At 35.0% G+C, this 17,442-nt stretch overlaps 2 protein-coding genes across 2 annotated transcripts; both read left to right on the forward strand.

Moving 5' to 3' along the window:
• The first annotated feature begins 1,955 nt into the window (after window positions 1–1,955).
• On the forward strand, window positions 1,956–9,769 carry KAPP (kinase associated protein phosphatase). The gene is made up of 13 exons (XM_086561341.1): window positions 1,956–2,302; window positions 3,042–3,222; window positions 3,431–3,613; window positions 3,746–3,921; window positions 4,024–4,182; window positions 5,105–5,245; window positions 5,326–5,387; window positions 7,023–7,158; window positions 8,138–8,232; window positions 8,883–8,998; window positions 9,080–9,209; window positions 9,438–9,492; window positions 9,569–9,769. The coding sequence occupies exons 1-13, from the start codon at window positions 2,138–2,140 to the stop codon at window positions 9,716–9,718; spliced, it is 1,749 nt and encodes a 582-aa protein (XP_086417467.1). The 5' UTR covers window positions 1,956–2,137; the 3' UTR covers window positions 9,719–9,769.
• Window positions 9,770–10,230: 461 nt separating this feature from the next.
• On the forward strand, window positions 10,231–16,385 carry LOC147499583 (methyltransferase C9orf114 protein). The gene is made up of 11 exons (XM_086561342.1): window positions 10,231–10,452; window positions 10,586–10,633; window positions 11,075–11,251; window positions 11,356–11,422; window positions 12,499–12,563; window positions 12,697–12,775; window positions 13,603–13,721; window positions 13,815–13,894; window positions 14,973–15,042; window positions 15,604–15,681; window positions 15,956–16,385. The coding sequence occupies exons 1-11, from the start codon at window positions 10,264–10,266 to the stop codon at window positions 16,022–16,024; spliced, it is 1,041 nt and encodes a 346-aa protein (XP_086417468.1). The 5' UTR covers window positions 10,231–10,263; the 3' UTR covers window positions 16,025–16,385.
• The last annotated feature ends 1,057 nt before the right edge of the window (window positions 16,386–17,442 follow it).

A 17,442-nucleotide genomic window follows, 5' to 3' on the forward strand; every position in this document is an offset into this window, starting at 1 on the left:
CTAGAGGATTGTGAGTTTTGCCATGAGAATGGAAAACAAACATTCCTCTCATGCTAATTTGATTATGACTAGAGATGATATAATTGAATTGAATTAGGGATCATAAAAGTCTAAGATTTATATTTAATTTTTTAGTGAAAATATAAATATTAGGGTTTCTTGACAATTTATTCTAACACTTATAGGAATTGAAAAGTAGATTTAATTCTCTCTCTAACATTCTCTATCTTTGATTTACATCATTATGTTGTTAGTTAATTTAGTATAAATTTGTAGTATCATCATAATAGTTAATTTCTTATTCAAATAATTACTTTCATTATTGTTCCTTTTGTTTTGTTAGTTGAATTTTATTTATGTCTTGATGGTTTATGAGTGGAACGAATTCGTACTCTTTATATATTGCATAATGAATTAAGAGTATAAATATTGATCTAAGCACTTGTTTATGTAATTGATTATTTATGTTTATGCATAGGTAGTTAGTCTACATAAATTTGTCTTTATCAAGTATCCATCCACAGTTAGTAGATCGTATCTACAAAATATTAGCTCTTAACTCCTCTTGTAAAGGGTGTGGTATAAACCATGGTAAACGGATCCCTCCACATATATATTTGTTTATTTAATTAATATTCAACATTTTCAAGTTACAAGTTTTGGTGTTTTCCTCCTAATGTTGCATATTAGTCGACACACACAATATTTTTTCAAAAGTTGATAGTATCAACCTTGTCGGATTGACAAACGATAATTACCCAATAATACCACCATCACTAATACAACTGTGTTGGGGTGGGAAATTGTATTGTGTGGGTGGGGATTCAAACTCTCATTCATGAATGGGAACAATTGGGCATGACCATCGAGTAATCTATTTTTTATGTTGGAATTGCTTCTTCAAAGACCTTAGTTGGCTATAAGTCCTGACAGAAAACAAAAGTTGGCTAGAAGCAAGATGTTTAATAATCATGACATTAGTTTTGTTGCAGTCTGTTATCTTTCATATCGGCTCTGTTCTTATGACGGATCGCTCCGTTCCCTACATATTTTTATTGAAGGTAAGAATTTTGCATTATTTTATATTGTGTTTTTTTTTTTTTTGGTTGAATAATGACTTTACAGTTCTTATTCTCATCCGCATACCATTCCAAACTCTTTGAAGCATATATGGAGTAGATGAAAACTTTTTTTTCCTTAAAAATCAAATAATATACCCCTACAAAACTAGACACCTCAAAAACATTTAGGTAAAAGTGTTTTCACCCGAGCAATTGTTCTTTTTCCCTATTTTGATGAAGAACAACATATTTATGGTTAAATCACAACTGTTTTATTTTCTATTTTTCTATAAATCTATAAAAAGCATCTATTTTGAAATTGCCTGCATGATTCTTTTAAGTATAAAGGTGAGAGAATGCAAGTTTCAAAAAAGATAGAAGACGAATGTTCCTCCATGATTATTTGTAGATATTTGAGGACACAACTTATTTTATTTTCTTTCAAAATATCAATGGGCTAGGTAAAAACCGTGGTTTTCTAAACCGCATTTTAGAACCAGATCGGTATGTGCCAATCCCATATATACCACCGATCCGAGTAAAACCAACTAATAATTATGAGTTATAAAAGTATAATGAATTTTAGATTTTACATGGTAGGATAGAGTAGTCTCACACAAATCTTTTACCTTTTAAGCTCAAGATAATACCCAAAAATACCAATAAATCTTAATATAAAAACAAATCTATCATAAATGATCAAATGGTGATTAGTTGATTACTAATACACACACTAGTTAATTTAAAATCATTATTACAACTTTTAAATTTGTTTCTCCCAAAACTTGGATAAAAAATTAATAATCTTTTAATGATTTTTTCTATTAATTAATGGACCTAATACCACATATTTTATGTAATTACATGCAAACATGCTAAGCATGATCACTGAGTACACATGGTATGCACATAAACATACATGGCCCCACCAACTATGCCACCTCACTCAATTGCGACCAATTCAAAGCCGCATTTCTTGGTTACCTTAGTTTAGCGTTGTATTGTTAGTTGTATCCATTTTTTTTTTCGCCTGTCTATCTATCTATCTTCAGAAGAAGCCGAGATTAGTGGTATGCATGCTGATGAAGATGATGATGATGATGATCATGTTAACAACAACCAGCAGCATTCTAACTCTCCTTTTCCTCCTTACTATGCTTCTTTTCCTCCTTGCCCTCTTTATCTTTCTCTGCAAACCTTGGCGTTTCTTTCTCTCTCCTACTACCCGTCGCCCCATCACGGTATATACATTTTTTTTTCTTATTTTTTATTGTTTTTACGTTTCATTTTGGCATTTCATCAAAAGGGTATGTTTTATTTTGTTTAAAGTTTGTTTATTTAACTTGATTTTGCAATTTAACACTGTTTTTGGTCCTTGGGTGTTTGTGATTTCATCAAAAAATGAGCTTGGGGCTGTTTAATAATTTGTTTTATTGCTGATGTTGGAAATTTTGGTTTGAATGAGGTGTTTTTTGTGTGTATTGCATTTGTTGAATTTGTTGGGTAGTTTAGTAGGAGAATATTGTAAGCAGGGAGAATTCTTTGTTATAGAATGATTGGTACTTGGTGCTAGTGCTAAACTGTGATAGTTAATTGCTTTTAAGGTCTGGGAACAAATGTATTATATCTGTTCACCAATGCTATTACATGCTAGGCTGTTTTGTCGTGAGTTGCATATCACAATGTTTTTGAGGGCTTGGTCTAGATTGGCCTCACTATAACAGTCGGGGTATATAAGGGATTTCATCGCTCACATACTTGTTCTATATTTCCTTTACAAATCATATTCCAAGTTCTTAGGCCAGTGTGTGTGTGTACTACTATTTCCACTAGTATGTATCGAGTGTTAGCACAAGTTCTTTGTCTTATATTTGGATGGTGGCGATTTGTAGATAGCCCCGAGGTTGAAAAATGTAAACAGTCCTTGTTATATCGAATAGCTCAGTAGCTTACAATTTATTTGTGTTTCCACCTATCTAGGATGTAGACCTAGAAAGGCCTCTTGTGTCTGAAGATTTGGAGAGTCAAAGCGATGAGCTTCCACGAAATTTTGACTTAGAAGGCTGTGGTATTCAAATTGAAGGTCAATTGAGTTCATTGGGAGCACAAGGACTTGTCTACAAACAGAGGCTTCCATCGGCAGATGCACATGTCACCCAAGGTACTTTATATTCCTTTTCTATCCTTGTGAGTGTTTTACTTCTGTAGTTTTACTAGGAAACATTCAGTATAGTCGTGATTCCATATGTTAACATTTTACACAAGATAAAAGTAAATAAAAGAACCAATGAAAAACCTAATAGTATTAGAATAACAAATTATTCTTATTTTGGGAGTGATAATCTATATTTTGACTTTAATGCTTCCAGGTACTAGTTTGGTCCTAGATGTGATTTCAGATCCTTCAGAAGATTCTGTGGTTGGCCAAACTCTTAAACGTCCATTGCCTAATCACTCATTTGAAGAGAACAAAAGTGCTAGAAGGGATGGATATAATCGTGAATCAGTTGATGACTATCAGGTGTCTGTACCCAAGGATACCGCAAATCAAAGTATGCTGTTTTTTCTTTACATCACGTATAAATCTTAGTCAATTTTGCTTTGTCCGTGCGATATGAATCTGTATTATTGAATTCTGCTGAATATGTAAAACATGTGATCCTACCTTTCCCTTAGAAGTGCAGGAAGCAGCCTTATTCTGGAAGTTATATCTGGTCCGTCATGTGGGACCCGCTGTTCCTTACAATCAACAGATACCTCTCGACTTCCACTGACACTTGGAAGAGTTTCTCCAAGTGATCTATTGCTGAAGGATTCAGAGATTTCTGGAAAGCATGCTATGATTAATTGGAACTTAAATGTAAGCGTTTTCATTTCCATGTGCTTTGTGTTGCATCTTTCCAACTCTTGAGGTTATTCAAGATGGTATTGAGTATTCTAAATTTCTAATGTTTGTTGACAGAAACTGAAATGGGAATTGGTGGACATGGGGAGCCTAAATGGGACACTTTTGAACTCTCTGACCGTTCACAATCCTGACAGTGGAAGTAGACATTGGAGTGAACCCATTGAGCTGTCCAGTGGGGACATAATTACACTTGGCACAACTTCAAATATATTTGTGAGTTGAAGTTCCATTGCTTGTATTGAACTAAAAAGCTCGTCATGCAATTTATACTCTAGACCCTTGGTTCTCTCTATCTATTGGAATTAGGTAATTATTTTCTATAGGGGTATGGATATATTCCACTGTCTCTGGTGTGCTCTTTGCCAGCCTTGGTAGAAGATGCTTTTTATGATAGGGATATTTATGTCACAATGTACGTCCTCTAGTTCCTTTATGTTGGTTTTATGTAGTTAGCATGTTCTATGTGGATTGTAATATTTGACTTGTAAATATGGCAGGCCTCCTTCGAAAGTCATGTTGGTATGATATAGGGGCTATCAGGTGTTTGTGTGCAATATTGTCATGAGTTGGTATGGGTGATGCAAAGTTTGATGCCTCCCCCCCAAAAAAAAATAAAAAATTGGTAGAGACGATAATAATCGTCATTATCCTATCCAGAATTCCTTCCGTCAATCATAGAAAAAGATGATTATTGTCATTGTCATCCTGTGCAGAATTCCTTCCGTCAATTATAGAGGAAAAAGTGATTATCATCATCGTCATCCTGTACGTAATGCCTCTCAAACATTTTGAGTTGGTCAGGGTAAAATTGTTTTAATGACAGAAAATAAGCAAGAATAAGAAATGAAATAGGAGAATTAACTGTCCTTGTTACTTAAAGTAGAGCACCTATTTATGTCCATGTTACCAGTCTTTTGCCACACAAACATATATTTCACTGTTAATTTCCCATACCTCTGATCTTATTTCATTATTAGGAGGCAATTTAAGGCATTGATATATACCATCATCACGTGTAAAGCAAAGTACATATGTTACTTTGTAATAGTTGATGTTTGCACCATTTTAAAATACCACAATGTGTATCATGTTTCCGTCTTCAGTTTGTGATTTTTCATTCCACCTTACTTATCAGGTTCAGATTACTCACGTTGAAGACCAAATTCCTTTTGGAGTTGGTATTGCTTCTGATCCGATGGCTTTGCGCCGAGGAGGCAAAAAACTTCCAATGGAGGATGTTTGCTATTACCAATGGCCTCTTCCAGGAATTGAACAGGTTTTGATTTTTGAAGTTTTGTCTTGAAGTTTCTATGGATTGTCCCCATTTGGTTTGCGTTAATTATATCCACATTGCAGTTTGGACTCTTCGGAATCTGTGATGGGCATGGTGGTTCAGGAGCTGCAAAAGCTGCTAGCAAGTTGGTCCTTTTATCCTATTTTATTGTTATTTAATGAGGTTTTCATTCTATAGAAACATCCGACTTTAAAAAATCTTCAGTTTTTAATCTCCTCAACTGGGTGAATCAATTTCAAGGGGATACACTGATTCCATTCGTTCTCTTTTATTTTTAACAATTATGATATGCTGCACCGCTTGTTTGTATTCCATTGTTATCATGTACTTTTGGGAAATGTATTGATTCTATTAGTATCTCCGTTTGATCCAACTGGTTGATTAAAGCAAATGAACATGGATATAAATAGTGGCCTTCCCCTCTTCTATATAAAAATGGAAGATGGTATAAGAATGCCTTGGGTATTCTAATCTGTTCAAAACTGTTTTTAGAAGGTAAGGTGATCAATTGTTTGGTTGTGAAGATAGGGATTTGAGCGATCTACCTATGTTTTTTCTTTGGGGTTAGGGTCTTGGATGCCCTGATTAGGAGGAGATTATATGATAATAAAGGAAGAGATATGAGACAGAAAGGCAGTGTGCTGATAGGGTTCATGGAAGTATTCACGATATGGATATACCAATGTCCAGGAAAGGTGAGGAGCGAGTTGCGGTGGAAAAAGACAGGATGGTGGTAATATCATCAGAGAGGATGGTCCATGGTGAATGAGGAACAACTGTGAGGTGTTAATGTCGCCAGTAGCAGGGGTTTATTTATTTATTATTATTTTTTCATCTTAGTTTAAACCACCTTCTGTTGGTTCTGGTTTTCTTCTTTTTGGGTCTGTTATGGTGTACTGTGGGCGGACTTTGGTCCATGAACAATAGGTTGTTATTGTTCTTGGTGTTGATGTAATTGCTATTTTTTTAATCAAAATGTTATCTTTTGCTGATCAAAAAGAAAACGGAAAAAAAGATAAAAAGAAAAGGAAAAACAGAAAATGAAAGGAAGAGAGCCAGTGTGTCTGAGATCTGAACCTTTTTTTTTCGCAGTATCCTAAAAATGTGTGCTGGCAGTTACAGCATAACATAATAGAATATTTATTTTTTATGTTTAAAATCAGGGATAAGATAAAAAAAGAAAAGAAAAAAGGGTGGGCATTTAGAAAAATGTGAATGGGATGAGGCTTTGTGAGTGAGCCCCTGGCACAGACACACACACTAACACAAAAGAAAATGATCTAACCATAATCCCTACAGTAACATGAGTAGATCTCACAATACTGTTAAACATAGAATTGCTTCTGCATAGACAGAAAATGTAAGTAAGTGGTATTCTGGTTACCATACTTATGTTTACTCTCATGCTTTTATTTCATTGGATAAACGATTCATTCAATCTGTACTTGCAATCCTTTAAATAAAACAAAAAGATCAACTAATTAGAGGATCCCATAAATTTAGAGGGAGTAATTAGGGTCCATTTGCTGAGTTTTACCTTTTCCTTTTTTTTGTTGCATCATGACTTGTTGAAATTTGACCAGTTGTTATTTTTGAATAGTGGCTCAGACACCCTTCTTTTACTCGGTTACCTCCTATCTGTGAATAGCAAATAGCAAATTGTATTTGTAATTCTAATCGCTCATTGTAATGATTCTTAACCCTGGATATTTTTTTTTGTTTTTTGGTATTTAATTGTATTTTCTGTTTTGTTATGCAGGATGCTCCCTGAGACCATTGCAAGTATTTTATCAGTTTCAGAAAACAGAGAGAGGGTTCTTTCTTGCTGTGATGCTTCTGATGTCCTTAGGGACGCATTTATTCAGACTGAATCAGCTTTGCCTCATCAGTACGAGGTTTTCTTCCCTGTCAATTCTTCTTTCCACATGCAAGCTTCTTGTAGAAGATACATTAATAAATGTGATTGTAACCTGAAATATCATTTTCTACAAATTGTTGCCAATTGACAATCTATTGTTTTGACCTAATGAAATGCATGTTACTGTACAAGTTAATGAAGGAAACCTCAGGTTCGTTATCGTAAACAAAACAAATGGAAGGATCTCATTAGTTAAAGTTTGGGTGAATGTTGTCGAGTGAAATGCATGAATGTTAACATTGCTTTAGTTTTTGGATATCAAAACTTGTATTTCCTAGTTATGTTGGTAGGACTTGATGCTATTACTCTTCAATACTCTTAGCATATGTGATGTGATTTAATTGTTCATGTTTAATGTTGATAAACGGAGGTTATGCATATATCCTTGCAAGAATTATTGTGTGAATTACTTTGGAAGTCAATCCTATTCTATGCATATACCCTTGCAAGAATTTACGTGTGAATTACTTTGGAAGTCAATCTTATTGTAAGTTACCTTGGCAAAAGCGTCTGTTTTGACTGTTATCCTAAACTGCTTTTGTATCTTCATTAGAAGTTTTAAACTTCTTAGTCCTTGTATCGGGCAGAAGACTTGTTGACGCATTGGGCTCATAATATATACGTGACATATATTTTAGGCTTAAAAACTTGAAAAAGGGAAAAGAAAAAAAACTTAATGTTTCATGACAGTCTTTATCTATTTGGTGCATATCACTTTAAGCTCTAATGCAGCCTTGTTTAGTTTCTGTGGGCTTTATATTGATGCCTGTACCAATGAGCTAGGATGAATCAGCACATGTGTTTTATACTCTTCCTGTCACTATGAATTAAGTATCTAACTAGTTGGTTAATGATTTCAAAAGTTTGGGAAGTGTGTGGTGTGTTCCTTGGTTAGTGTTGGTAAAGTCTTATTTAAGAGCTTGAAGTGACAGTAAACATGTATTATTTTTTTCTAGGGTTGTACTGCAACAGTGCTTTTGGTTTGGGCTGATGGTCAACAAAAATTCTGTGCACAATGTGCAAATGTTGGAGATTCAGCCTGTGTAATGAAGTATGTACTTGTGGTACCTTTCTGCGTGTATGATAATAAACATCTTCTTTGAATAATTATGTACGTGCTGATTCAGTATGAAACTTTGAATGCAACTTTATGTATTTTTTAGTCTGCAACCTTTATTCATTATTTGTCCGTACTTTGTAGCTCTTCAATATTGTTTTTTTTTTATGGTGGTAAATATTGTTTCTAAGTACCATGTAGTATTTGTTTGAAGCATGAATAGATGCAGGGCATTCTAGGTATCATTTTGCATCTATAATTGTTTGTGCTCTTTGTGTTTGGTTACTAGCAAGCTAAGTTTAAATTGATGATTTACTTCGATTATTTGCTGAGCCATTTTTGTACAAACTTACCCTACTCAATTAACTTCAATCTGACCCCAAAAAAGAAATGCATGCAAACCTAATGGATTGTCTTTCCGAGATCCTGACACTGTAAACTTTGTTTAGGATTTCCCCCACATCTCTGCTTTTTCTAAGCACTAGGAATTGGAAGATGACACTTAAAGAGTTACTGCCAGTCCATTATAAACTTGTTGTACTTTATGATTCTTGTGCTAGAGAAAGGGAAAAACAGAAAGGAAAAAGGAAATCACTGTTTGGGTTCTGATGTTCTGCAAACCGACTTTATTTTTTATATGACAGCATACGGGGAAGGCAGATCAAGATGACAGAAGATCATAGAATAACTGCTCATTCTGAAAGAATTCGGTTGAGGGAAACAGGAGAACCCTTGAAAGATGGTGAAACTCGATTATGCGGTAATACCTCATATTCTCTCATGTCATGACTGATTTTACAAATTGTGATAAGCTAACCCTTTCCATCTCAATTCTGTTCAGGTCTAAATCTTGCACGGATGCTTGGAGATAAGTTTCTGAAAGAACAGGACTCCCGCTTCAGTTCGGAGCCCTACATAAGCCAAGTTGTGCATATAGATAAAGAAAGCAATGCATTTGCGCTATTGGCCAGGTGACTCGAGCTCTATGAACTTTAGTACTTCACAGCCCTAATTATCTTAGACGTTTTCTAACAACCTTCATGTGCCATTGTGGTCTTCTGATAATCCACAAACTACGAAACAATGGAATATAAGGCTTAATTGGAGAAGAGGGAGTGTCTGTAGGAGCTGACAAGTCAAACTTGGTTTCTATATGACAATTACAAAGTTTGACATTACTTGTTCCTTCTTAACTGCAGCGACGGGTTATGGGATGTGATCAGCATTAAGAAGGCCATGCAACTTGTCCTTGAGGTATTGAATTTTTTGCTTCAATATTACATGAATTGTTGTAAATATCTTGATAAATTTCTTATTGTAATCTGCACAGGCAAAAGATAGATTCATTGCAGACACAGGAACTACAGCAGAGAAGATTGCTAATTCCATTTTGAGCGAAGCAAGAACTCTGCGGACAAAGGATAATACATCATTAATTTTCTTAGATTTTGATACCTCATGTAGAACTGCTTTCTTGTAAAAATGGTTTCATTTACCATTTATAAAATTTAGAAAAAGAAAATTCCAGGTTTATCTGTCTTCTGCTCATACTTTAGCTGGAAACCTTTCCATAAATTTCATACTAATTAGGTGCATGGCAGATTTAAGTCTAAGCCGTATGCCACCACTTTATCTAAAATAAGAGTACCCCAACACCCCAGCTACTGTTGAATATTGTAAAGAGTTCGCATTTATTTAGAAAAAGCAACCTTAGGACAATTACTACACCACTCGTTGGGGTCACTACACCGCAGGTGCTGATTAGCAAAGTCGGCCAGTATCAAAAAGTTACTTATTTCATTTAAAACAGGTTTACCAATAAAAAAAATACTACAGGGCCTACAAAATACAAATGAACTAGAATAAATACAGCTTTGCTGAGTCCATGCATTTCTACGTCACATGGGCAACCGGGTATGGGCCAGACTGACCGAAAGGCCCGACTAGTTTTCCCATATACAGGCCCAACAAAGGCCCAAAAAGACCAAACTTAAACCAGAAAAAAGTTTACACAGAAGCTCAAAAATGGCGAAAAAGAGGAGAAGCCTAACAGAAGAAGCAGAAGCAGAGACCACTAATGGCGAAACACAGAGAGAGAATGAAAACAAAGGGAAAAAGAAGAATAAGAAAGTGAAAAACGAGGTGCCCACAGTGAGCATAGCTATTGCTGGTTCAATAATCGACAATGCACAGTCTCTCGAACTTGCCACTAGAGTAATTACTTTCTTTCTCTTCTCTAAATTTTAGATTCATTTCAGCTTTGGGTTTTTTATATTTTCATAAAGTTCCATTCTTTATGCTTTGTTTTGTTAATGTTTGTTCATTTTCTCTGTCTTTTTGGTCTCAGTTGGCTGGTCAGATTGCAAGGGCTGCTGCTATTTTCAGAGTTGATGAGGTAATAGTAATACGCTCAGTTTATTTGACCCCCTTTGTTTGTTAATGTTTATTTAGCTAAATATCATGATATATAGTTGAAGAGTTGTATGTTATATAAGTTATGTTTATGAAAACTTGAGAGAAGTTGTTAATATATAGCTTTTATGCTGAGATACAATTAGGAGTCTTGATTAAATGGGTAGACTAGAGTTAGAGGAATGGTGAGAAATAGCTCTTAAAAAGTAAATGCAATGATCAAGTCCCAGGGAAAAAGCTTGTCTATAATGCGGTTGTCACTTTTTAGAGTTTCACCCTACTTTGAGTAATCACGATATATGACCAGCGAGGTTGAACTTGGAAGACGTGAATTGTATTTGTGTAAACGGATTGTAGTGTGTACATAAATTTTTTTTGGTTGACTTTGAGTTATTCACTGAAGGATATGTTGTTGTACACACAGATTGTGGTATTTGACAATAAGAATACGGCAATGCATGACTCTAGTGTCACAACAGAAGAAGAGGACAATGGTGATGAAACTGGTGCTCCATTTCTCATAAGGATTTTGAAGTATTTAGAGACGCCACAGTATTTGAGAAGAAGCCTCTTCCCAATGCATAGCAGCTTAAGATGTGTGGTATTATCCTGGTCTTCATGAGTTGTTTTTTTTAAAAATTGTTTTCCTTAACTATCACAACTTTTATTTGAAGGCTTCTTTTATTTTTTTCTATATTTTTGAAGGGTACATTGCCCCCACTTGATGCCCCCCACCATCTACGCAAGCATGAATGGGGTCCATATCGTGAAGGTATTTTGTTTTTGTTTGCTTTGTATGCAGTGTAATATCCCCTTACAGGCTTGATCTACTTAAACTCACCACTTCCACAATTGGTATAAACTGAGCTCATTGGCTTATCAGAATATATACAGCATAAAAATAAAGTTTCAAAAAGAAAAAGATAGAAGAATATAGAAATAGGAAGTATTTTTTATTCCTGGTATTCGTTTATTTGCAAATATTTTGTCGATAGACTAGTATGCATGTTTGAACTGAGTGACATTGTTCTCTTGATGGATTAATTTTATTGAACTTACCTAACAAAAATTGGGTGTTGGAAAGCTTGACACGTAGACTAGATCAAGCCCTTTCCCTTTCCCAAGTTCTCGGTTTTGATACAACATATGTGAACATGGGAAGAATTAAGTATAATGCATGATATGGGAGCTTATCCACTCATTGTTGTTAGCCTACATTCAAACTCATTTACATACAAACACACACACACTCTATCTCTATCTCTCATGGCCCGTAAGCCATATACTTGATTTTCTTAGTTGATCTTTGCAGTCAATGCCTCTTGTAGCTAGAAATGTCACTGTTTTAGTGCCAATGCCAAGCCTAGTGTATGTTCATAAGGTCTCATAGACAAGAAACTTCAAGAAAAAGCTGCTGATATCCTAAATGGAACAAATGTTTACAATAAACCAGCAACCGTGTTGTTTTCCATTACTTGGAATTATGTAACTGGATACAGAAGTGAAACACTGAAAGTAGCTTGTCTTACTTTAAAGTTTGATCATGGCGTTCGGTTGTTCAGATGTTTCATTTTATGTGAAAGCAAATCAGTGTCAGACAGTCCCATTGGTACTAGTATTGTTAATAGCTCTAGTCTTGGTACTAGTACTACTAAACTGTAGTTTACTACAACTGAACTTACTATTTTACTTGTTCTCTTTTGTTTTGTTGAATTTCCTCATTGTTATTGTCTTCACACTCTCGATATTTATCCTTTATCCTTAAACTAAGTTGTTTTTCTGTTCAGTTCCTCTTTCAAAAATTATCACATGTAAAAACTGAAATTATACCTTTTGATGATTATATAGGTATTACATTGAAAGAGAAAACTTCAGACCTGACGGGAACACTAGTTGATGTTGGTTTAAGTAGGGTACGAGTTGCAAGTCTTTCCAAAATATTATTCTTCTTTATCATTTATACTTAATTTCGTGGATATTGCAGTGCTAGAGTGTTAACATTCTAATAATTTTTTTAGCGTACTGATTAAGTGGGAATTTATGCAGAATGTTGTCGTTGATGAAACACTTGATCCCGGAATACGGGTAACTGTAGCCATGGGAACCAACCGGCATTTTGGAACAGGTAATTCATTTAATTTTTGTTTTAAATGTTTTAATCCTAGTTTGAGTTGCTTCTCAAGCTTGGTAGTGTGTTCTATGAGTTTAAAATTGTGATGTGATGCTGATAAGTTGCTAGATTCTCTCTATAGAAGTAGCTGTGTGCTAGTTATATATGTTTGCCAGACTTGGTCTAAATTGTTGTATGTTGTCTATCTGTTTCTCCTTTTTGATGTTGTATTAAGATAGAAGTACTGGCTCATTAGATGCACAATATTCCTGTCTTTGATGCAAGTTGCACATGTACTGGAGTAGTCCTATAAGTTAATGGAAGCATATTCCTAAATCATGAATGGTGGCATTTAGTTTTACCCATAATTTGTTAGTTCAGAAATCAAGACATGGTGTCGATGTCATAAAACCATATATGTGAATATTGTGTATGAATTAGAAATGAATCTTTCGTTCTTTTTTTCTTTTACACAGGTTAATTTTATGTACACGTGGTGCATCATACTTTGAGGCAAATCACAAAGATATTGGCTTAGTTCATACTTCTCAACGTAATTGATGCAATGATATTGTTGTCTGTTGTTCCTACCGGTTAAGATTTGAAGTTATTTAAGTTCCTACAGTCCTAATGCCAATGTAGCTATTACAAATAGCATGTCGTAGTTCTGTACTGCTGTCAGTCATCGTTCTTACTTTTTGTTACTTACACCTCATTCAATGCTTTTGGTCTGGATAAAAAGTTTTTCCATATATGTTATAATCTCATATTTAAAACTGCTTCGAGTTCATACTGAACATATCAGTACTAAAGTTTGATACTCCTTACATCCATTTGTCTAGAACATTTGCACAAAGTTGTTCCGTCCTCCACGCCAAGAGAAGATGCAGGGTTGTACTGGGGGTACAAAGTTCGATATGCTTCCAACATCAGCTCTGTATTTAAGGACTGCCCTTACACGGTATTCATTCGTTTATCCCCGTGTATCTATTTTAAGGCTATAATTCTATTAACTATTGAAAGTTCTTTCTTCCTTTTCTGATGATTCATATAGGGTGGATACGATCACACTATTGGAACTTCCGAGCACGGTCTCATTATTAAGTCATCAGAGCTTACTATACCGACATTCAGGTATCCGTCAACTCATCAGAGCTAACTGTACCAAGGGTTACTTTCTTAGGAATTTCCTTTTTGTTTTCTTCTGATGAAAAAGTAAATGGCCTTTCTAATAAAACCCAAATTGTTGTGTACCTCTTGAAAAAAAAGTTAGTAAGTTATCAATGCCTTATAGTACCTAATTACCTATAAGGCTATAATAAGTGCTTCCATTCTTGTGCTGCTTTGACTGAAGTATTCATTTGTGCTTCACTTATGTTCTCAATTCTTTCCTATCTTAAATGAAATCGGACACATCTTCTGACACTCTATTGGTAAATGTTGAAAATCAAGGTCATGGCCATGTCCATGTGGATGCAAAGCTAACAAAGTTTCCTTGGCTAGATTATATTATGGATCATGCATATATTCTTCCCGAGGTGTTGCTCCTGGTCTGTTCAAGTTCAGGGCAAGACTGTAATAAGAATACGTACATGATCGGTGATCCCTGAACTATAATATAGCCACTAGGACTCTGTTGATTTCACTCACATCTACATTTACATGAATCTAGTACTCTAATTTGTGATTCGAATAAAGGTTTAGGACTAAATAGAGGTATCCCATACTCTTAAATCCTGATTGCTCATGTGGTGTTGGTGGGTCAACTACTGGATGCCTGAATGGTTATAAGTCAAACCCATTGAGGATCTCAATATTTTTGTGAATAGAACTTTGGTGAGTGGTGTTGTTTCCAGTTGGTCCCCTACTAACATTGTCTCATGAACAAGTGGATTTCAGCTGGAACTGTCAGTTTTGATAAGTTAGTCGGAGATATGAAGAATTCAGATATGCATGTATGGTTGATGCTTTACCTTTACCAGTGATTGTGATGATTTCCTCTTAGGATGGTGGATGTGTTTATCTACTCCTACAAACAAAAATTATATATGTATTTAAAAAAAATGTTAAAAAAAATTGAAAGGAAAACAACGGAAAAAGAAAGAAAAATCATAATTTGAATTTTCATCATCTAATATTTATGCAGCTGAATGGCTATTGTTTTCTTTCATCTGTTTAGTGCTTAACTAATTGAATGTATCATGTTGCACAGTCACCTATTGATTGCATTTGGTGGACTTGCTGGCTTGGAAGAGAGCATTGAAGAAGACGGTAGCTTAAAGGTGAATGACATGTAGAGGGTTCCTTAGTGAAATTCCTACCGCCAGAATCGTAGCCTGTAGTGTTGGTGGTATTTATTTGGTGTCTTCTTGTTACTAGAGAAATACCAAAATACAGATACAGATGCTTCCAATGCACTAATTAATTTGTAATGCATCCTTTACTCCTATTGAACTGAATATTGACTCAGCTTGGTACCTGAAATTTAGCTAACATTTATGGTTACAAATGAATAAAGGGCTCTGGTTGTCTTGGAAGACCAAAACTGTGTCCAAATAGGCTGCAGACACGCTCAAAACTTTCTGCAGTTTTGAAATGGATGTGAAGATTGAGTTTATTTGCATCTTATTTGGAGTTTTGGGTGGTGGGATCCCCACCATGAGAGTTAAAATTGCTGTGTTTGCTAATATGCAGTGATGCCAAACAGAGTCATTGAGACTTGAGGAAGATATTGTAAATGACTGTGCTGTATCTTGTTATTGTCATTTGTGAAGTAGATGCGTAGACAAACCAGGCATCTTCTTGATGAAGTACTGATAATATCTATCTTGTATCTCTGACAGGGGAAGGATGCAAACAAAGTCTTTGATTCCTACTTGAATACATGTCCACATCAAGGAAGTAGAACAATTCGAACAGAGGTACCTAATGTTGACAATATATGTTTAAATACTTGTTTGATTTTTCTATTATGAAAATGTAACACGCCAAGCTAGTACATATTTTAAATTTTTGAAAGTGCTGTGTTTTTAAGGACGGTATTGTCTGTGATCTTGTCAGCATGTTGGTTTTGATTTAAGGTGATAGTGCTAACAAAGACTTATTTGTTTTTTGGTCATAACGTGAAAAGCTGCATGGCACTACTTGCATTTGTATCCATCCAGTCAAATCTCTCATGCATTTTATCATATACAGGAAGCCATTTTAATCTCCCTACAATATTTCCAAGAACCAATTAGTCGTGCAACTCATCATACAACTTGAAGGTGGAAACTACTCGGATCCCAAATTTGCAATGCCTTGAAGATAAATGGAAGAGGAATTTGAGCTAAACCAGAAAGGTGACGAGTTTTAGGAACTATTTACCTCATCGGGTCTACATGGATGAACTTGTTCAGATGCTCTTGCGATATGTCATTTGCCCCGTCATCAGCCACAGCCAGAGACAAACTATATCTAATATGGTTTGCATATTATATCGAAATTCATAGATTCTTTTTAACAATAACAACAGTTTGTATCAAGCTAGTCGCTGATGTATATTCTGTTTCTCTTGTTGTGGTTGATAAATATATTGGTCCTGGTTGAGCAACTTATAAATTTTAATCTCTCTTTTCGCTTTTAAGAGTCTGAATGTTTTATTTATTGCGTGTAATGCAAGTAGACGTGGGCATAACTGCATGTGTAACTGAATTGGTAATAATGCATTGTAAAAACCTCTTATATAAGAGCATATTTCGGTGGTCGTATCACCTCCAAATTTGCTTTTGCATTTTGGAATTTCACGAAAAACCAACTCTAGGTAGAATAAATCTTGAGTTATTACTTATCTAGTTGTATCTGTGGATGCAAATTTGTGATTTCGTATACGGCGGTGCGATAGTGGTAATATTGCCCAAACTTTTTTTTTTTTTACTTTGACCAGAATACTGTGCCACTCCTAATGTCGCCCGAACACTTTTTCAATTTGGCACGCAATTGCCAATATCGGGTGGGGTGTTTTTTTCTAACTTTTTTCAACTTGGGTGACAATGGTAATGGGTAATGTGACGACAATATCAATGTCGCATGGTAGACCCTATTCCAAATTTGCGACTAATATTTGCCTCCACTTAGAGTTGATCAAAATTTGAAGATACTTTTTTCAAATTTCGCCCTCAAACATATAGGTGATACAATGATACTACCACCACCTACATAAATGCTGGAAGGAAGTGATTTTCCAAAACCAAGAACCCTTAAAGAATTGATCAAAGCAATCACAAGTCCAAGTTGTCTTTGGGCTTTGGAAAGTTGAGATCATAAGAGAATCTTGAGCTAAACAATCTTATAGCTTTTTATAAGGCAAAAATATAGATTTTTTTGGATTAGTAGGCCTTTTAATGGGGATGCTCACAAAATGATTTGGTGTGACTATCCAACAATTAACTATGAAGTTATCTTCCTAAGTGTATGATGAACCATAACATAGTAGGAATGTTATTCTAAGGATATAAATATAATATTGGTCAATTTAATAGGTCAAAAATATATAGGGTGAACCATTTTATTCATTTGGAATGAGCTATATATGCTTTCTCCACTAGATGGAAAATTAAGGTCTCTCCCTAAATTCCAAAAACTTATCCCGTCCTTTCCATTTTGACCCTAGTATCTAAGGGGAGACTTGTTCTTTGAATATG

This window comes from Coptis chinensis, chromosome 5 (assembly GCF_015680905.1).
Source record: "Coptis chinensis isolate HL-2020 chromosome 5, ASM1568090v1, whole genome shotgun sequence".
NCBI lineage: Eukaryota > Viridiplantae > Streptophyta > Magnoliopsida > Ranunculales > Ranunculaceae > Coptis > Coptis chinensis.

What these genes read in the sequence shown, in the direction of transcription:
- KAPP (XM_086561341.1), top strand. Translation starts at nt 2,138, where the DNA reads ATGCTGATGAAGATGATGATGATGATGATCATGTTAACAACAACCAGC. An exon ending in GATTCAGCCTGTGTAATGAA is followed by an intron (nt 8,233 to 8,882) that starts GTATGTACTTGT and finishes TTTATATGACAG; the next exon opens with CATACGGGGAAGGCAGATCA. An exon ending in TGGTGAAACTCGATTATGCG is followed by an intron (nt 8,999 to 9,079) that starts GTAATACCTCAT and finishes AATTCTGTTCAG; the next exon opens with GTCTAAATCTTGCACGGATG.
- LOC147499583 (XM_086561342.1), top strand. Translation starts at nt 10,264, where the DNA reads ATGGCGAAAAAGAGGAGAAGCCTAACAGAAGAAGCAGAAGCAGAGACC. An exon ending in CTATTTTCAGAGTTGATGAG is followed by an intron (nt 10,634 to 11,074) that starts GTAATAGTAATA and finishes TTGTACACACAG; the next exon opens with ATTGTGGTATTTGACAATAA. An exon ending in CTTACTATACCGACATTCAG is followed by an intron (nt 13,895 to 14,972) that starts GTATCCGTCAAC and finishes CATGTTGCACAG; the next exon opens with TCACCTATTGATTGCATTTG.